Below are 20,553 nucleotides of genomic sequence, written 5' to 3'. Positions count from 1 at the left end.
GGGGGTTTCCACATATCAGATATCCTGCATAACAGATTATATCCTACATTATTATTCACAACAGTAGCACTACAGTTACGAAGTAACAACAAAATAATTTTATGGTTGGGCATCACCACACCATGAAGAACTGCATTAAAAGAGTGGCATTACGAAGGTTGAGAACCACTGCCTTCTGAGATTATTAAGGAGAACGCCATGTGTTGACTTGATGGTGGCAGATTGAAGTTCTGCATATTCAAGCCACAGACATTCAAAATTTGACACCAACTACCAAAAGCTCAAAGAAGGTAAGGAAAAAGTTACCCTATGGAGCCTTCTGAGTACGGCCAAACCTACACATTTATTTTGGACATCTAATCTTCAGAAATGCGAAATACATCTCTGTGGCCTGAGGTCACCTAGCTGTTTATTAATTGACTTTGGAATGCTTACTGTTAGTATTCTTAAACAGAGAGCACATGTGCTCTACTTCAGTGTGAATGATGGAAAGACAATAAAACATAGAATGTATGTCACTTCAATTTGTTAAAGTTGTAGTAATACAGTATTTTCAGATTAATGACCCAAATGTATTGCCTTTCACTTTTTCTTATATTTAAAAACATTAAATACATTTAAATACATTAAAGTATACATCTTTCTATGTTTCTCTGACAGCATTATGATGCTTCTTTGTAGTAATATAGAACAATGTCATTTTAGAAACCCTGTGATACAAACGTATTTCCATTTTATTTGTGTGAAAATGATCCTGAGCAGCTAATAACTTAAATCAAGAAAGCATAACTACTAATTAGTTGTGCTAAATAATTAACTTAAAAGTTTACAATAATGCTCTGCTGCATTTTGATGAAAACATTTAATATCCTTTATGATACATAAACTTGGAAAATGACTAACATTATTATACAGAATGTAAAGTATATAAAATTTTCTAACTATTATTAATTACCCACACATAAATAACATTTTTGTTGGAGAAAAGACAAGGACTACATGCTTAAATACTGATGTGAGCCTAGTAAGAAGCATAACTTTGTGTACCATCTTAATACGCTATTGCACCAATGTAGCAATTATGTCATGTTAAATTTAAATTTTGTGACGATATGCACAAACACTGGGTAACAGTAGACCAAAAGGTCCCCCATACAGTGAATATTTAGTATTTTTATTGTCTGTGGTTCTTTTCTAAAAGCAATTTAGAAGTCTTATCTTGTAGTCTCTAATGCTTTAACTAAATGTATGGGTGTATGGTATCATCACCACACAAAGTCTTAATAACTTCCCTCCTACAGGCCAGGTTTTAACATATGACCCATACAGACTTCACTCTTCATACTGGCATTACATCATTTCCTTCAAGAACTTACCGTGCCAACTCCATCACTCCATCAAAATGGAGTGATTCTATATGGTTTCAAAGCTGTTTGGATTTTACATCTTTCATGAAAACTACCTTTTTCTATGATAATAAACACAAGAACACTAAAAACATATTTTCCCATCAAAAGAATCAGTAGGCTAGATTTCTATTAGTTAAGTACTATGAACAGGTGGACAAAGGCGACTTCAGTCTTTCTGGTTTCAACTGACTTCTCTTCGACTAATTATTTTGTCATAGTCAAAAGACCATTAAGATACATCTGTATTTCTTTTCAAATATTCCTGATGAGATTTCATGGCTAGTGGCCTCAAAAACCATTTTTTTTAATATTTATTTATTTTCATGAGCGTGTGTGCTTTTCCTGCATGTACACATGTGTGCGATATATATATATATATGCCTGGTGGCTTCAGAGGTCAGAAAAGGGCATCAATCCCTTGGAACTAGAGTGACACATGATAGTAAGATAGATGATAGAAACTGAAATCGAGTCTTCTCTGAGAGCAGTTGACTGCTCTTAGCCACTGAGCCATCACCCCAGCAACTTAGGAAACTATCAAATTTTTATGTAGTATCAAAGTTTGTTCCATAAGTTATGAATATAAATTATATCTTGAACACACACAAATATATTTATTTTTTCTCTTGGTATTATTAAGTGGTGGTAAAAGACTCAGCTGGTAGCCTGCCAGTGGTGCACACCTTTAATCCCAGCACTTGGGAGGCAGAGGCAGGAGGATCTCTATGAGTTCCAGGACAGCCAAAGCTCTATAGAAAGGAACCCTGTCTCAACCCCCACTACCAAAAGACTCAACTGGGAAAGTATTGTGAAAAATGTACCAAACTTAGAAGAATCTAAAAAATTCAAGTACAAACATACAATATAAAGCAAAACAAAACAAAAAAAAAAAAAAAAACTCACAACTGTCAAAAAGAAAAAAAAAAAGAACCCTTCATTTTTATAGCACAAGTTACATATCTATCAAATTAAAAATAAAAGCCTGAGATCCACAACTTTTTGAGAACCAATCTGCTACCACATGTAGCCCAGGCTGACCTTGAATTTACAAACCTTCCTGCCTAAATGCTTAGTTCAGTCTTAACACTTCAAGTTATAGAAAAATCTGGACTTTCTTATTTGTAACCTATTAGTAAAATTAACCTAAAAAAAATTCTAATCACAAACTTGTTAACATCAAATTTACTATAAAGAAAAGCTATTGTTTCCACTGGAATTCCAATAGAACTAAATTATTTAATAAGGTACGGCACCACAAATGTACAAACCTGATGACAGTGAATAAAGGCTGTGGTTTTTCTCAGCCAGAGTATATCATATTAAGTATTCAATACTGGATAAATTTGGGCTGTGTAACTAGTTAAATGTTCAGCACCATTCTTGTGTAATTAGGTCTTGGGTTCAATTTTTAGGACTACCAAAAAACCCAAAGGACATTAAAACCAATCTAGAATGGTAGTTAATAAACTAACTACATGAAAAAGACAATGAATAAGCAATTCATCTCAGTGATTATGAGTAAAACTTGTTATTTATATATTCTATTTAAAGTTTTTGTTTGTTGTTTTTTTCCAGACAGGGTTTCTCTGTGTAGCCTTGGCTGTCCTGGACTTGCTTTGTAGACCAGGCTGGCCTTGAACTCACAGCAATCTGCCTGCCTCTGCCTCCCTGAGTGCTGGGGTTAAAGGCACGCACTACCACACCCAGCTATTTAAAATACCCTTACCAATTAATCATAATTTTAAAATAAGTAATAAAACATTTTAAGACATTCTCTGAAATAAACTTTATTTTACAGACAACTAGCAAGTAAAGTGTCTAAAAACAACATACTAACAAATCCACTTTCCTACCAAGTTACAATATATTAAGTCAAATTTTGCTATTTATTATTAATCCTTTATTATATAAACATTTAAGATTCTAAAATCATAGAAGATCCTTTTCATTCACACATATATTAAAAATAAAGAACCCTTTGAGAAATATATGAATAAACTATATAAGCACAAGCAAAAATTTTTTGTCTCATTTTATGACTGAAAACTAGTCATTTCATTTAAAAATGGGTTGTGTATGTAAATGAAACAAGAATCAAAGTTCATGGTCCCTCATTCAGGTATACTATTTTTTCTAGGCCACCTCACTGATAAGACTATCTTTTTTTATAAGTCAGAGTAGCAGCATATATGGTCATATATCAGGTAATTAAATGACCACACCTATTTTTGGGTACTCTGTGCCAATGTCAAAATTCTAGTTGCTACAATTGTGTAAGGGTTGGTACTTAACAGCATAAAGTTCTTCAAGACCATCTTGAGTATTCTTGGTTTTACTTTTTCAATTAGATTTCCAAAATCACTTAATAAATTTCTCTTTAAAAATCTGAAAAGAAATTGATACATTAAATGCTTACATTTAGTGGAGGAAATTTGGTACCTTTATAATACTTTCAGTCTTTTAACTCACAAATACGGTGAAAATGAAATGGAAAGAGGAATAGAAAAAGTAAGGAAAATAGAGACAGTAAATGATCAACAATTAGGTCAGCAAAGCTAGAAAAAGAATCAAAAAAATAAAAATTTTAAAGCAAATGCTCTCTACAAAATGTTCCAGGGGTAGACATGAATTTTAAAACACACACACACACACACACCAGACTTAATCCCCCCTTCCATTTAAAAATGTAATGATTCATACAGTGCAGGCCAATGGAACATAGAAAAAAAAGGGAAGGTGGGGTGGGGAGCTACATGAGGGAGACAATGGCTGACAAAGTTAAAGGCTTATATGAACATACAAGGGATCCTTGAATTAAAAATCAAGTGCCACTGACATGAAACTGTAACTGAAAATTATTTCTTTTCATACAGAATAGAACATGCAGTGAAGATTGTGTGTTATGAAAGTGAAACCTCTGCTACTGGGCACTTACTGCCAATCACAGTTACAAGCATTTTACAAACTCTTCACCTTATAAATGCTTACGTAGAGTTCAATGCTGAGCATCCTTAGGCTGGTAATTTGAATGGAAACATTCCAATAACAGACTTTTGAGTGGACATAAAGATTCAGGTTTGGGTAAAATGCTCAAAAGTGCCTCACGTGACCTACTGCTGAAGTAGATCAGCCAGGTATTATCTTAAATCTGTGATTCTCTTAACTAAAGAAACTGGAGAAATGGTGCAGGATATTTGATTACACTGTGAAATCCAAGATTGTGTTGTTTATTGTTACTGTGCTATTTAGCTGTGGTGTGGCTTAGCCTTCGCACACACCTTTAATCCAAGAGATTTCCGTTTGAATATGGTAAACTGGATTAAAAAAAAAAAAAAGTCAACCATAGGTCAAGAGGCAGGAGCAATCAGTTGACAGAAGTAAATAGAAGATTATTAAGGAAAAAAACACAGAGAAGAGGAAGTCAGGAGGATGGAAATAGATATACACAGGAAGTAGAAGGGAGGGACATTCAATTTGAAGGAGGTTTTTGAGATTGCAATGGAGAAGGAGGATTCCTTCTGTGACATTGGCTGAGGAGGAAGGCCACCTAGGTGCTTTCTCTGCCTCTCTGCTCCCCAGTCTTTACTGGTAAAATTGAAAAATTGAGATTAAAGAAAAAAGAGAAAGAAAAAAATATTCACAAACATTAGAACTACAAAGTCACAGATATGCTTAAAGGATTCAATTGTTAATTTTCACTGTCATTTTGACTGGATTTGAAATCAACTAGGAGGCAGACCTCAAGGCTATTATGTGAGGGTGTTTCCAGGGAGGCTTATCTGAGGAAAACTATCCCTAAAAGTGGATAACACTACCCCATATTCTGGGCTCACAGAATGAACAAAAAGGGATGAAAAATTAGTATTACTAGTCACCTCTTTCTTCATCCCAACTACAGATATAATATAACAAGCTACTATCCTGATGCTAGTACTTGCCTGCTGTAATGGATTATACCCTCAGTGAGTCAAAATAAACCCTTTTCCTCTTACTGCTTCTTTTTAGTTATCTGGTGATAGCCATGAGAAAGATAACTAATACCAAGGGTAATGAACAAAATCATGAGAACAAAAATGAAACCATTCTGTCTTAAAACCACCAAAAGCAAAACTAATAAATTTGTATGTGCAGCCAGGCGTCGTGGTGCATGCCTTTACTCCCAGCATTCAGGAGGCAGAGACAAAACTGAGTTCAAGGCTAGCCTGGTCTACAGAGTAAGTTCCAGGACAGCTAAAATCACATAGTACAAGACCCCATTATAAAAACAAAATTTTATGCAGAAAGCCAATCATAAATTGTCCTATTGAACACAATTTTAACATTTCTGTATGTGTAACCTTCCCATGAGCAAATAAACAGGTCTCAAGATCTGTTGCTATAGTGTCTTAGCAAACACAAAAACGGAGTGCTGAATGTGATGCTCTACTACCAGTGTGCGAATTGGTCATCTAGGGTAAGGAAATATTATTTCATGGAGTAGTTACATACCTGAATCTTTTTGTTTTTTAAGATTTATTTATTTTATGTATATGAGTGTTCTATCTGCATTTACACCTGCCAGAAGAGGGAATCAGTTCACATTATAGATGGTTGTGAGCCACCATGTGGTTGCTGGGAATTGAACTTATGACCTTTGGAAGAGCAGACAGTGCTCTTAACCACTGAGCCATCTCTCCAACCCCACATACCTGAATCTTAAAGGGGCTTAGATAATACCTCTCATGCAAATCTCAAGGATAAATTAAGGAATCTAGACATCTGATGTTATATACTAAACCTTAGGAAAGTAAAGAAAATCCCCAAGAGAGTGTAAATAAAGCTAGTTAAAATACAGTACTCAAACACCTTTTAAAATCATTCCATTCCTTAGTAACAGCACAAGAAAAAAGGAACAATAATATTACAGGTCAGAACCGTAGGCTGGCCTCAACTGATTCAATAATAAGTATGAATCTTTTGGGCTCATGTACTCTTTAATTTCTTCATTTTAAATGGATTTATCATTGAGCCAGGCTATGGCTACATTAAGGATGAAATGATGAATATGAAGGTGTATTAAAGAAAAATGATTAACACTATTCAGTTAACACTTCTAAATATTTCATCCTGGCTTTATTCTTTTAGTAGTACTCATACTTAAACACAAAAATGTAACATACCCTTCCTTACAATCAACTTGGCAACATGTGTTCACCGTTACACATTTCTTCTTAAAGGAGTAGCTGAATAAGCCTGTCAAAATCAGCAATTCTTCGCAAATAAGTACTGAACAGTAAAGCAACACAAACAAGCCCCCCACCCCCTTAAAAAAACAAAACAAACAAAAAACAAAACAAAAAAAAAAACAGAAGAGGAGGAGAGATCTTAGCAGTAAACAATGACCTGTTTTCAATATAAAACATTCTAGTTAGGAGCAAAGAAGAGTTTTAAAAATGTCTAATCCAGACTGAATATACTCCTATTTACATACTTAACATTAATAAATCTTCACAATTCAGAGCCACCCTTCAATACACTAATTTTACTGAGTTCATATCTCACACTACACATTTTAATACCTCTTTTCTTGGGGGCGAAGGCACACTTATCTTGAAAAACCATTTAGTGTATAAAGCCAAGGAAAAACATGCAAAATCGTGTTTATACTTAAGAAGTTCAAATAAATATCTAAATAAAAAGAGCATAAGCACTAGGCAAATAAGAAATCACTGACATATTTAAAGGTTATTAAAAGAAGGGTAGGGGAGAAATGCAAGAGGAATCCCAAGTCTAGTTTCAGGGAAAATAATATTGTACATGCTCAATGTGCCTGATGAAGTGTGAAATACAGATGTCCCCTGACTTGGGATGTTACATTCTAGTAAGCCCACTGTAAACTAAAATGTACGAAATGCATCTAACTTGCCATTCAGCATAGCTTTGCCTAGTATACCATTTATGTGCCCACAACACCATGATCATACACAGTTGGACAAAAATCAACAAACACAAAGTCCCTTTAATACTATTTCACACGACTGACTACTACACTGAAGTGAAAAAGAGTGATTGTATACTATGCTTTTTTTTATTATAAAATCAATCAGAATTTTACACTGAACCTCAACAGACATGTGGTACACACCTGTAATTCTACAACTTCCAAGGTAGTAAGAATTCAAGGTTAGTCTGAGCTCATATATTAAGTTTGAGGTAAGCCCGGGCTACATACAAGATTACCTTTCCCTCACCTAAAAAGTAGTGAGACAGAATTGATTTAAGGTGGCCAGAAATAGTATAACTTTTGGTTCAAAACTAGGTACCAATTAATTATTATGAGAGTTAGAGAATAAAAATGATACATTATCCTAAGCACTATAGGAATGGCCTTTTATGATAACTAGAAGTTACAAAGGAAAATTCACCATAGAGAATTTATAATGCATGTAAAAGGAATGATAATATTGAAGCTACATCACTTTGAAAGCCCTGCAGAAATATTTTAGGTAATGCTCGTAAGTTGGCTACAAGCATCACTATCACCTACACTAGGCTGGCAATCTCACAAAGGAGACGACCATACATATCTTGATACAGTGTAACAAGACACAAAGTACCCAGAGTCACATCTTGCTAGAAGCCTTAACAGCCCACTTACTACCTAACCAAGCTTCTAGATAGGATTCCACTTACAGGAAACACCAGGATGTAGGTACAAGCTTACCACTGTATGGGAAGCAATCGGCAAACTCGAGCATGTGAGAAATTCAACAAGACAATTTCTTCAACAAATGAATGAAAACAAGAAAAAACTATAAATGAAATAAACTAAACAAAGGCAGTCAATGCATTTGGACTGTGACTCGAACAAAATAAGCCAACCAAGAAAATCACAGTAAGAAATCAAAGTATGATAACAATGTTGTAGTTACAGTATTTTAGAAAAAGAAACCTGGTTTTATACTACATATTGAAAGGCTAAGATTAATTTTTCATTCTAAATTCAATATATTAAAAAATACAGGTTCTAAATCCAAGGTTTTTTTTTTTAATTTTAAAAATATTCAAAACTTATGAACCAAAATAGTTCTCCAATAAGTGACTAGCAATTCTATATTTGTTGATCAAATATTTACTCTTTGAAAAAAAATAATTTTTATAAGCATATTATTGCTTTTTGGCAGTCTCAGTGGAATTTAAACAGCCAGCAAAACCAAAAGGAGAGCTGGATTTTAAAGTTAAAGTCTCATCAAGAACTTCGAGAGTGCTAATTCCAAGAATCACAGATAACTATAACAGTTGTACGTTTATTACTTCAAATCTTGGCCAACAACCTAGAATGAATTTCAACCAGTCTAGTAAAGCAATTCTAGTAAATGCTTGCTCTATGCAGCAAATTCTAGGTCAACCACACCTCAATAGCCACACCCTGTCTCAAAATATAAATACCTCTTATGTCACAAAAATAAAGGTTTGCATCACGATTCAATCATAGGAAAATACTATATTATTTCATGAATACAGTTTTTATAAAGAATAATAAATTCATGAAATCTGAATTATTTTCAATTTGGTAAGAAATAATTTGTTAAAAATTACAAAAAACTGGGAGCTTACAAAGAAGAAAATACAGGTAATTACTAATTGCAATCAGAAATGACTTTGAACATGATTCCCAGCTGAAGCTTTGGGTATAGCAGTGCTAGGCCATTAACACTTGCTCAGAACTCTTGCTCAGACGTTACTATGTCCCACAACCGACTACAAATCCTCCTCTAAGTAATCAGGCCAAATTCCTTACTGTGAGAGAGAGAGAGAGAGAGAGAGAGAGAGAGAGAGAGAGAGAGAGAGAGAGAGAGAGAGAGAGAGAAACACATCCGGATTGTAATGTAATTACAGACAACTAAAAAGTCACTTCAATTTTTTAGGAAGCTATATAGAATGAGTCTATTTATACAGGCTCTAAGCAAACAAACACACGCATTAACAGTTAACAAAACCTGATCTGCAACTTACCTATGAAAAGATGACAGGACACAACAAATATAAGTTTAACAAACACAAAACTATTGGGCTACACCTGTTTTGTTTTGTTTGTTAAGATTTATTATTTATTATTTATGAAGTATTCTGCCTGCAGGCCAGAAGAGGGCACCAGATCTCATCATAGATGGTTACAAGCCACCATGTGGTTGCTGGGAATTGAACTAAGGACCTTTGGAAGAACAGCCAGTGCTCTTAACCTCTGAGTCATCTCTCCATCCCAGGATACACCTGTTTTTATGGTTCTTCCCTTCTCCCCTTTTTGGTTTTTGAAGGCAGGGTTTCTCTGTGTAGCCCTGGCTGTCCTAGAACTAGCTCTGTAGACTAGGTTTGCCTGAAACTTAGAGATCCACCTGCCTCTGCCCAGGATTAAAGTTGTGTGCCCGGAATTTTTATGTTTTGTTTTGTTTTTCGGTTTTTCCAGACAGGGTTTTTTCTCTGTGTAGCCTTGGCTGTCCTGGACTGGACTCCTTCACAGAGAACTGCCTCTGTCTCCCTGAGTACTAGGATTATAGGCATGCACCACCACACCAGGCTCATTTTTATGGTTCTTATGTGCTAAACTTCCGCATACATTTCAAAGGCATGTCTTAGGAGCAGAGAAGTCTGGAAACAATAGAAGAAACGAAACAGCTCTCGTTATTAAGACAGTTGACAATGGAGGCTAAAGCCATAAACTAGGTAAGTTTGCTAAGGCTATAAATAGTATTTCAAAGCAAACCTCAGGACTCCATATGAATAAACTAATTGAAACATATTTAACATAATTAAAAGAGCAAATCTTTCAAAGAGCAAAATTTTCAGGTTTTGGGATGCAGGACTAGAGTCTTAAAAAAAAAAAGTAGCTCACCATGAAACATGAATTAATGATCACTGCCAACAAATACCTTTGTTATGTAGACATTTATTCTATCAAATGAAAAAAGTTATATACCCATATACTTGGGAGAATAAAAGGGGATTACTAACATATATAGTCTGCTTATAATAAATAACAATGTCACTTTTTAAAAATCACAAGATACTTTAAACATTTTTTAAACACATAAAGCCAGCAACAGAATTGTTTAGTTTTAGTTGTACTTAAAAATCACAAAAAACTGAAGCCTAATTTTACTGGCAGAATTTTATAATAGGGATTCATATACAGCCTGTGATGCTTAAAAATCCTCCAAAATATATTGTTTTTCTTACGGACAAATGCTTCCTAGAAAGAAATAAAGGGTAACCACCAATTAATAATCTGGAGGTGAGGACAATTTTTAACTAAAGATAAAAATAGAAGTTCTAAATGCTTCACCTTTAGGAATACACCATGCTCAAAACCCTTTTTTTCCCCTTTAACATATTCAAAAGAAGTCTATCAACTTCTCTAATGCACACACATTAACTGATACTCTCTGGTATAACCTCGTGGTAAAATGGCCAACGCTGTACTAAACTAAACTGTTTATATCCCATTACTATATAACTGTTTTCTTATGGTGTGCAAAAACTTGTTATTAAAATTTCTTTCACTATCATGTATATAGTTGACTTTTCAGATGCTCTAGAACACAAATCAAAAGCACAGACAAGAAAAAACACACCATTGTATGTCATAAAAAGAACATAAGATACAAAAGAGGGTCTTTACCTTACTGTATATTAGACCCTCACTTTGAATTTCAGGAAAGTAGAACTTTTTCAAAAGGCTAGTATCTAAAAGCAAAAGCAATTTGGCATGTTTTATCCAACATTCAATATTTTACATATATTATAAACACACACACAAACACACATACATGTATACATACAAATAAAAAGGGTTTTGGGTTTTTTTTTTACCTAAATGCAAACTGGATGAGGATCCATGTGATGAAAGTGATGGCGGTGGCGTAAGTGAATGTCCTGGAGTTTGGCTTGGCAGAGGCATGCCTATTGGACTTGGAGAGGAGGAAAATCCCAGACTATTGTAAAATGGTTGCCCTATGGGTGCTAGGCTGCTACTAGATCTTTTGTACAAGTCAGAGCTAGTAGATAGAGACTCTCTCCTTGTGGCACTACTACTTGCAGAACTGCCAACTGAAGAAGAAATAAAAAAAACCCTAATTACATACAGTGTTAACTGAATAAAACCTATCCCCAACTCTTGCTGGGCAATAACAGAAGTGATCACAATAATTATTTTTAGAAACATTATGGAGAAGATAATTACTGTGATAACTATATATAACAACTTATTAATCATAAAAGGGTATAAATGCACCCCAATAAATAAGTAAGCAATCCTTAACAGAACAGTCATGTTTCATTATTTCACATATATATATTTTACCACCAACACATGATTACTGTGCTTTAATACCCTGGTATGATTTATAAACTCTGAATTGCAAAGTTGTCGGTTTTAGGACAGAGTAAAGATTAAATTCAAATAATATTTGGTCTTTTCCTAATGTCTGGCACCTGTTTTAATTTTATTTTTTTAAATTTCAACTCAATGCCAAAAAGATTATCTTAATAAATAGAGTATTCATAAATTTCCCTCACCAGTCATATCTTATTTGGATTTCAGCTGAGTTCAAAATGAAGCCCTTTAAGTCCATATTGGCCCGAATATTACTAGTTGGTTATGAAATACATGTGGTGCTAACTTTCTCAGTGTTGTTCACATAATTTGTTAAACAAAAAATCCCCAACCACCAAACTTTCTCTTGGAAAATCAATGTCTCTCTTTACTAGACCAAACCAAAACCACATCTTTTCTTCTTAACCCTCCCTTAGGACCTGTCATTTCTTAAGATTCTAGAACTGGCCTCCTGAGCTCCTTATTCAAGCTAAAAGTTCTCCCATCCCTGAACTAGCTCTGAGTACATGCTCAGAAGAAGAATCCAAGATCTGGCTTGCATGTTGACAATGCATGTATGCATGTAGCATGCATGCAGACAATCAAATCCTTTATTGAGTAAAGAAAAGGGATGGCCAAACCCCTACCTAAAGATAAAGACTCACTTATAAACAGTATTTTCAAATAAATTTCCTTCTTATTTTGAAGTTATTAGTCTCTTTTAACCAAATACTTTTTATATACTAGAGAATTTCATGTAACATTTCTTTTTTTTCTTTTTTGGGTTTTTAAGACAAGGTTTCTCTGTGTAGCTCTGGCTTTCCTGGAACACAGTCTGTCCTAGGCTTGGCCTTGAGCTTGGAGAAGTGCCTGCTTCTGCCTGAGTGCTGGGTGTGCACCACCTTTGCCCAGCCATGTAACATTTCTGAACCTGACAAATATGTTTAACCCCCCCCTACAAGCTCTATATTCGGACCAATATGGCAATTCTTTCCAAGGAATTGTAAATCCTATTAAATCTTGGTTTTATATTGCAAGTCATATATATAAGTAGGTCACACACGTATTAAATACATCATACCCAGTATGGATTAAAGAAAACAACTAGAGAACATAATAAGTAAACAAAGATGAGATTGTAACAGATAGGAACCATGATTACCCTGGTTTTGTCAAATTCGATTACCTATACAGAAAAGAAGGGAGGGAGCTTATAACACTGCACCAAGCAAAAGATTGTAAGGTAGTATTTTACTTTCATAGCATCCAATGCAGTTTTTAAAACACTGGTCATGTTTCATGGAAATTTTCACATTTTAAGACTTTATATATGATAGTTAGATTCACCAAAAAAAGCTACATGAACTTCAATAGTAAAACTCAAGCCTTAATGTAATAAATCTTTTTGAGCTGGTATTGGCAAAATTATCAATTATTGCTATATCAAATATGCTAATTTAAAAGGACACTGTCAAAGTGATGACTTGAAATGTACATTACATATTATATCTAAGATTCCTATTTATTTTACTAAGGAATTTAACTAAGGAAAAAAACAGCTTTCAATCGAGTACAGCAGCATTATCATTCCTTTTGCAAATAATCAAAAGAAACTAATTATGATACACGCAATATAGTCCTCCAAAAAAGAAAAATCAAGATAAATCTATTTTAAAAAATTCATTAGTTACTTCAAAATATAAAGCTCTTTAAATTTTGTTCTGTGCGTTAATTATCTGCAACACTGACAAAAAAATTATCTAAAATACTAAGAAGGTAGACAAATGCTGGAATCACTACTCAATCATCAACTATGCATAAAATATTAATCACGCTTTCAAGTAAAATATCACTCTAGAAATAACAGATTATAGAAAGAAAAGTTTAATTGTTACATTACAGTAGTTACCGCTCCCTGGCCAAGTGTATTATAAATTGGGGTGTTCAATACTACTCAAAAATAAAACTATCATATGGTAAGAAAATCTATGTACAAACAGACAACTACGTATTCTAGCTTCCACTTACATGTGCAATTGTGTGACATGGCAGTACATATGTAAAGCACTTGAATGGACTCTTAACAAAATGTCCAAAAAAATAGAGAACATGAAATTTGATTATTAGAGGCAGTTAAAAGTGCTAAGTATAATGCTCCCTATTTTTTATTTTCTAATTTAAATTTTTTATTTAATTTTTACATGGTACTGGGAATTGAGTCCAGGGCCTAACGCATGCTAGAAAACCACTCTAACCCTGAAGTATATGCCTAGTCCCAAAGTTTCTAAAAGCAAGATAAAATTGTTATTTCCCAGGCCAAGCATCAGAATTCAGCATGTGATGCTCAAAAGTAAGTGAGGCATGAAGGTTAGTTCTGAGACCAGTGCCTTAAGGTAAGAGATAATTCTTAACTCTGGGACAAATGGGAATCTGAAAGAAGAATGAGCTACAAATCTGTACTAGAGCATCAATAACATGCATTAAAGAGTATGGAGTTATCAAAGGTGTTTCCCACCCCAGATTATAAAGGGACAATATCTGTAGTTTAGCAACTAGTTTTGTCCAGGATATTTCTAAATTAAGCTGTATGTTCTATCAGTTTTGCTAAAACATTTAGGATTCTTTGGGGATAATGACTCAATTGTACTAGAATCAAAGAATGCGTCTTCAAGGGAGTGCATCATCATCTGGACATAAAAATAATCAACTCCGAAAGGAATGAAATTAGCAGAAAATTTAAAGGATTGGGCGGGAGAGTTGACTCAGTGTCTAAGATCACCAGCTGCTTTTCCAGAGGACACAGGTTTTAAACCAAGCATCCACATGGTAGCTTACAAGCAACAATAACTCCAGTCCCAGAGGGTCTGACACCCTCTTCTGGCCTCCGAGGGCACTGCACACGTGTGGTGCAAAGACATACATGCAGGTACAACACCCATACACATAAAATAAAATGAAGAAAAAAAAATTTAAAGAGTGAACACAATCTCCAAATCCACCAGATTTGCCCTAAGGTGTGCTCATTATTTAGGAAATTTTATTAGACAAGTATGGCATTCCTTTATTTTATTTCTTGGAACTGAAAGTGCCTTTCATTCCCTACAAGTTTACAGCTGTTCTAGGTCAGTCCTACTACAAAGATGAATATTAGTTCAGAAGACACATCACGAAAATGGCAAGCATCTGATAACTAGCACTGCATTAGTTTTGCCATTTTCTTTTTTTTTCTGAGAGAGAGACAAGGCCTTGAGTAGCTAGGTTGGTCTCAAGCAAAAGATGACCTTGAACTTCTGATTCTTTTATCTCCACCTCTAAGTAACTGGAATTATGAACTTGCACCACCACACCCAGTTTATGTTGTACTAAAGATCAAACCTAAGGCTTTGTGCATGCTAGGCAAGCACTCCACCAACTGAGCTACACCCCCAGATCCATTTTGTTATTTTCCACATCAGAAAAGAAGCTCAAGTGGAAAGAAAACTGATGGAAAATGATTAGGGATTCTAGAATATTAAATATAAATGTTAAGAATTTTAGATTTTAGGGAAAAAAATCCTTTGAAGTCCAAATTCATATATGTGGCCTCTTGTAAAGCTATCTATTATATCAACAGAATTAGGGTAAGCTATCCTTAACCTAATGTAAGGCTGTTTTAAAATTATGACTTCTTATTCCAAGTAAGAGACAATCTATTACACTAATTTTAATGAAAAAAAAAAAAAAGCTAAATAATTTTAAGTATACTAGTAGTTTCTTATGGGATTGTTTAGGGATTCAACATATATTTATTTAGACAAGGCCAAATATAGAAAACCATAATCAGCTACCCAAACCTAGTAAGAATGTACAACCCAATAATGACTACTTTTGTTTAAAATTATCCAAATGTTAGGATGGCCAAGTATTTACTTCTTCCAACATTATGGAGAATAAGGAAGAGCTAGTGATTAGTAATATTTAGAACTAAATTCTTAAAAGCTGGGGCAGAGGAGCATGACTGCTGGAATGAACTAAACATTCATAAATGGCTGAAAGATTAACAGAAATTTTACAAAATTAACCTAAAAGTCCCATAATTTATTCCTATCCCTTCTACACTATGTTATTACTGTTTAAATCTTTATATTAAAACTCAAATACCTCAAGTAAACTTAGCAAAGTACACTTGTTTTAAAAACAAACTTACCTGATGAGCCAAATCCACTGAGAGCTGACCCTATAGCAGCTCCCAAAGAGCTACCACTTCCAAAGCCAAGAGATGTACTTCCAGGTTGGCCAGGTCCGTGAGAAAATAAAGAGCTGCTCTGGGAGCTGTTAGTCAAAGAGCTGCTCCCATAAAATGAATTAGACTGCAGGTTAGTGCTCGGCTGCTGCTGCTGCTGCTGCTGGGGTGGCTGAGTGCCAATTGGCCGAAACAGACCATTTGTGCTGCCTGTCAGACTACTTGCATTTCCTCCAGCTGCTGCTGCTGCTGCTGCAAAATAAATTTCAGATGCATCTTGAAACTACCCAGAAAAAAATTTAAATATACGGAACACCAGAAAAGTATCTATAATCTCTAAAAAGGGCCAGCTGCACTTACCAGCTTGTGCTGCTGCTGAACTAATTAAGACAGGTGTTGGAGCCATTAATCGTACTGGAGCTCCAAGCCCAGTTCTTGCTCCAGGGCCAACCACCAAGGCACCAGTCTGATCATAATAGGCAGTTGGAGCTAGTACTTGATAGCCTAGATAACATCAAAATGAGTATTTATTAATGAAAACACTTTAGACTATAAAATATGAATATTTACTTTCCCTTATATTGGTGTTTTGTCAACTATTTCATCCTATTACTACCAAACCTTTGAATACTGACCATGGAAAAATACACCTAAGGTATTCTGAAAAATATTTTTAAAAGGTAAAATAAATAATTTACTTTTATTGGTATTTTGCCTGCATGAAGGTGTAATCTTGGAGTTACAGACAGTTGAGAGATTCTATGTGGGTGCTAGGAATTGAACATGTGTCCCTCTGAAAGAACAATGTTCTTAAATGCTGAGCCAGCCCTATTCTCAAAATTTTTATGGAGGTTCCTTTATCAGTCTTTTTCTTACAGATTATGAAATGAGTTCTTTCCTTAAAGCAGAAGCTATAAGCTACAAGAACTAAAAATTAAAAAATGTCACCATATGGTCAGTTATGAAGAGAGAGGCTAGAAAAACTAGAGGAAATGAATTACAACACTGTAAAGAAAAAGCTTATCATGTAAATTTTAGATCAATACCTCATTATCAACATTCCCTTCACTGCAAGCACTGCTTTAAAATCTTAAACTATGGGGGAGAAATGGCTGAGAGGCTAGGAGCGCTCTTGTAAAGAAACAGGTTTAGCTCCCAACACATGTATGGCAGCCTGTGACAGTTTTCAAGGGATCCGGCACGCACACACACACACACACACACACACACACACACACACACACGTAGGCCAAAAAAAAAAAAAATCGACATATGCAAAGTAAGTTTTGTTGTTGTTGTTTTTCTGAGACAAGGGTTTCTCTGTGTAGTGCTGATCCTGCAGAAACTTGTTCTGTAGACCAGGCTGGCTTTGAACTCAAGAGATTTGCATGCCTCTGTCTCCTAAATGTTAGATCAAAGGCGTGCACACTACCACTGGCTGGCTGAAAAGAAATATTTTTTAAAAGGTTCTGTGAGTTAGTTGCCAGTTGGTCTACACAGTGAGTTCTAGGACAGATACAGATACAGCTACATAGTGAGACCCTGTCTCAACCCCTTTAAATTTTTTTCAAAATATAATCTGAACAGGTAACTGTTCAGGTTGCTAAGAGTCTATCTGTAAAGATTCTCACACAGGCATTCAGCTTTATTGTAGGCTTGTGTGTGAGGAAGACAACATTTTCACCTTACTTAAAAATACAGGAAAGTTCACCTCTAAGCAGCTTCTCAAGGAATTCCTCCTCTGAACCAAAAAACACAAAATGACTCATGTGACAATTTTTTTTTTAGTTTTCCAAGGGGTGGCACATAATAAACACTGCTCCGGAGGCACAGGGAAGAAGTTAATAATAGATATTTGGGGGCAATAAGGTTTAATTCTTTCCTGAAATTCAGGTTGAGGTTTGCCTTATACAATGACAAGAGCTTAATAATTACCTATAGAAACCTTAACAACCACCTAACATGCATGCTCTTAGTAAGTTTTAAAACATGGAACATACCAAATTAGACCAACAGCAGTTCTGAGCTATATTTATCACAACCATGCAGAAGCAAAGACAGAGTAAAATTATAATAGCAAAATGGATTCAGACAAATTCAGTTCATGTAAAATGAACTACGCTGAGATAAATAATTTATCATTAAGACTAACACTTTCACATGCATTCTAAGTAAATATAGTAATCCCAATATAGTATGCACAATACTAAAAATCTCAAAATGTAGATGCTAGTCAACAGTTCTCTCTGGTGTACATAATGTTCCTAGATTCAAGACTCTCAAACAGTATGCCCACTCAAAAGAATTATGGTCTAGCTGGCAAGAAGGCTCAGCAAGTCAAGGTGATTCCTGCTAAGCCTAATAACCTGAGTTCTCTCGTATAATCCACATGTTACAAGCAGAACTCGCCTATAGGTCGTCTTCTGATCACTACATACTTGTTCTTCATGCCTCAACTAAATGAGTAAATGTTTAGGAAAAAAGCTAAGGAACTTAACCTGAATTAAAAACTAAAAAAAGCTGGGTACAGTGGTGCGTACTTATAATCCTAGCACTCAGGGAGGCAGAGGCAGGCGTACTTCTGTGAGTTCGAGGACAGACTGGTTTATCAAGTGAGTCCAGAACAGCCAAGGCTGTGTACAGAGAAACCCTGTCTTGGGAAAAAAATATATATATATAAATAGATAGATAAATGGCCTAAAGACTGGCCCATTTGGATACTGGGTTGCAAATATGTTATAGAAAAAAACAAAGAAATAAATGAAGTGTATATACAAATACTCAAGAGTAAATGATGTGTATATACAAATACTCAAGAGCAATTTGCCTAGAGTCATTTCAAACTCCCCAAGGGCAACATGCTGTTTATCACCACAGGGTGTATTGCATCTTCCTTTGTGATTTCCTTCCTCTCTCATTCCAAACATATTGTCCATACACTTAACCATCTGACATACTTATCAAGTAACTACCACTATGCCAGGTAGGGAGAACTAAGATTCTTTGTTCTCAAGGAAATTATTTTCAGTAAGCAAAAGATGGGTTGGAAAATGCCTTAGCAGTTGGGAGCACACAACACTTCTGACATCCATAGGCACCTGTATATACACACACAAGTAATAAACCTTTTATAGAAAATAAAAGAATATGCCAAAGAGTTTTAAGTACTAAGGGGAAAGAAACTAAAGACAGGAAAGATTAGTAGTACTAGATAGTGACAACAGGATCAACAATATTAAGTAACAGGTAAAAAAAAAAAATCTCTGTAACATGTTATATGACAAAATGCCAAAGAAATCTAGAGGACAAGCCCAAAAGATTTCCATAAGATATGCGTTCTCCTAATAGTGAAACAGAGAGTAAGCCTCTAACAAGGCTGGACCCAGGTAAGGGATGAAGAGTTTGCCAATCCAGCAAAAGGCTACTGTAAGGTCTTGGACTGAAAACCATTAGAGGATCAATCATGAGAAGAATGGAGGCATCTTATTCTCTTTCATTCTAGCTATTCTGTAAAAAACGGGCTCTAAGAACAGAACCTCTCGGTAAGGACAAAATAGAGCAAAAGATGAACTACAGGTACATGGAAAGCTAATCCAGGTAATATTAAGGATGGAAACAACAACAACAAAAAGTGATTGTATTCTAAAGTATCTGTTGAGAATAAAAATGGCTATGAGGAAAAAGAAAAGCTAAATATTGCTTCTATTTTTTGATCCAAATTTTATAAAAAAAACTAGTATTTACAATGATACAAAGATGAACATAAAAATGCAATTTACTGAGTCCACATTTCCCAGTAATCAACACTGGATTCTATAGATTCTTCTCTTTTTAAAAACCTGTTTAAGTGTTTGACTTGCATGTATATCTGTATTCCACATTCCTGCCTGGTACCAGCAGATGGCAGCAGAGGATGATGCATGCCTTGAATGCAAATTAAATTACATGGTAGTGAAATACCATGTGGGTGCTAGGAATCCAACTGGGAACCTCTAGAGGAGCTACTTCTTCTCTTAATCACTGAACCATCTTTCCAGCTCCTGCTCCCGGCTTTTTGTAATAGATAAACTTCCCTAGCATTAGATAAGTATGTGTGATATCATTAATTTCAGTTGTTAACGTGACAATCTAGAATCAGCTACGAAAAGAGCCTCTTAGAATGTGAGAGGTTGTCATGCTATGTTAACTGAAGTGAAAAGATGCTGTGGTTCGCACCAGAAACAGTTAAAACAAACAAACAAAAAACACCCACCATAGTTGTATTAAGAATTCTGATATATTCCTGCCATTCCCAAAACTAGGTTATACAAAAAAACCCCAACACTTGATTTTAAGTATTACCTGGATCTGAGAGAGGGGGTGGGGGCGGGGATGTTTTTCAGAGAGAGTTTCTCTGTATAGCCCTTACTGTCATAGAACATTCTGTAGACCAGGCCGGCCTCAAATTCACTCAGATTTGCCTGTCTCTACTTCTCAAGTGCTGGGATTAAAGGTGTGCACTATCATTTCCTGACTCTGATTTGAATTTTCAATAAAATTTCAATTAGAGAAAAAAAATTTCTATTAGGCAA

The 20,553-nt window shown here is 35.0% G+C and overlaps 1 protein-coding gene across 10 annotated transcripts in view; it reads right to left on the bottom strand.

Moving 5' to 3' along the window:
* Positions 1-20,553, bottom strand: part of Pum2 (pumilio RNA binding family member 2) — a 74,131-nt gene that overhangs the window by 10,257 nt on the left and 43,321 nt on the right. For 7 of the 10 annotated variants that reach the window (XM_021652798.2, XM_021652800.2, XM_060365685.1 and 4 more), the window contains 3 exons: positions 16,343-16,486; positions 15,947-16,234; positions 11,259-11,495 (listed from right to left, as the gene is read on the bottom strand). In XM_021652798.2, coding sequence (XP_021508473.1) covers positions 11,259-11,495; positions 15,947-16,234; positions 16,343-16,486 — 669 coding nt within the window. The remainder of the gene's footprint in view (positions 1-11,258; positions 11,496-15,946; positions 16,235-16,342; positions 16,487-20,553) is intronic. The other 3 variants (XM_021652803.2, XM_021652806.2, XM_021652805.2) reach the window with 1 other exon arrangement.

This window comes from Meriones unguiculatus, chromosome 1 (assembly GCF_030254825.1).
Source record: "Meriones unguiculatus strain TT.TT164.6M chromosome 1, Bangor_MerUng_6.1, whole genome shotgun sequence".
NCBI classification, from domain to species: domain Eukaryota; kingdom Metazoa; phylum Chordata; class Mammalia; order Rodentia; family Muridae; genus Meriones; species Meriones unguiculatus.
Note: the sequence above shows the minus strand (reverse complement) of the source record. Positions and strands in the feature narration are given on the sequence as shown.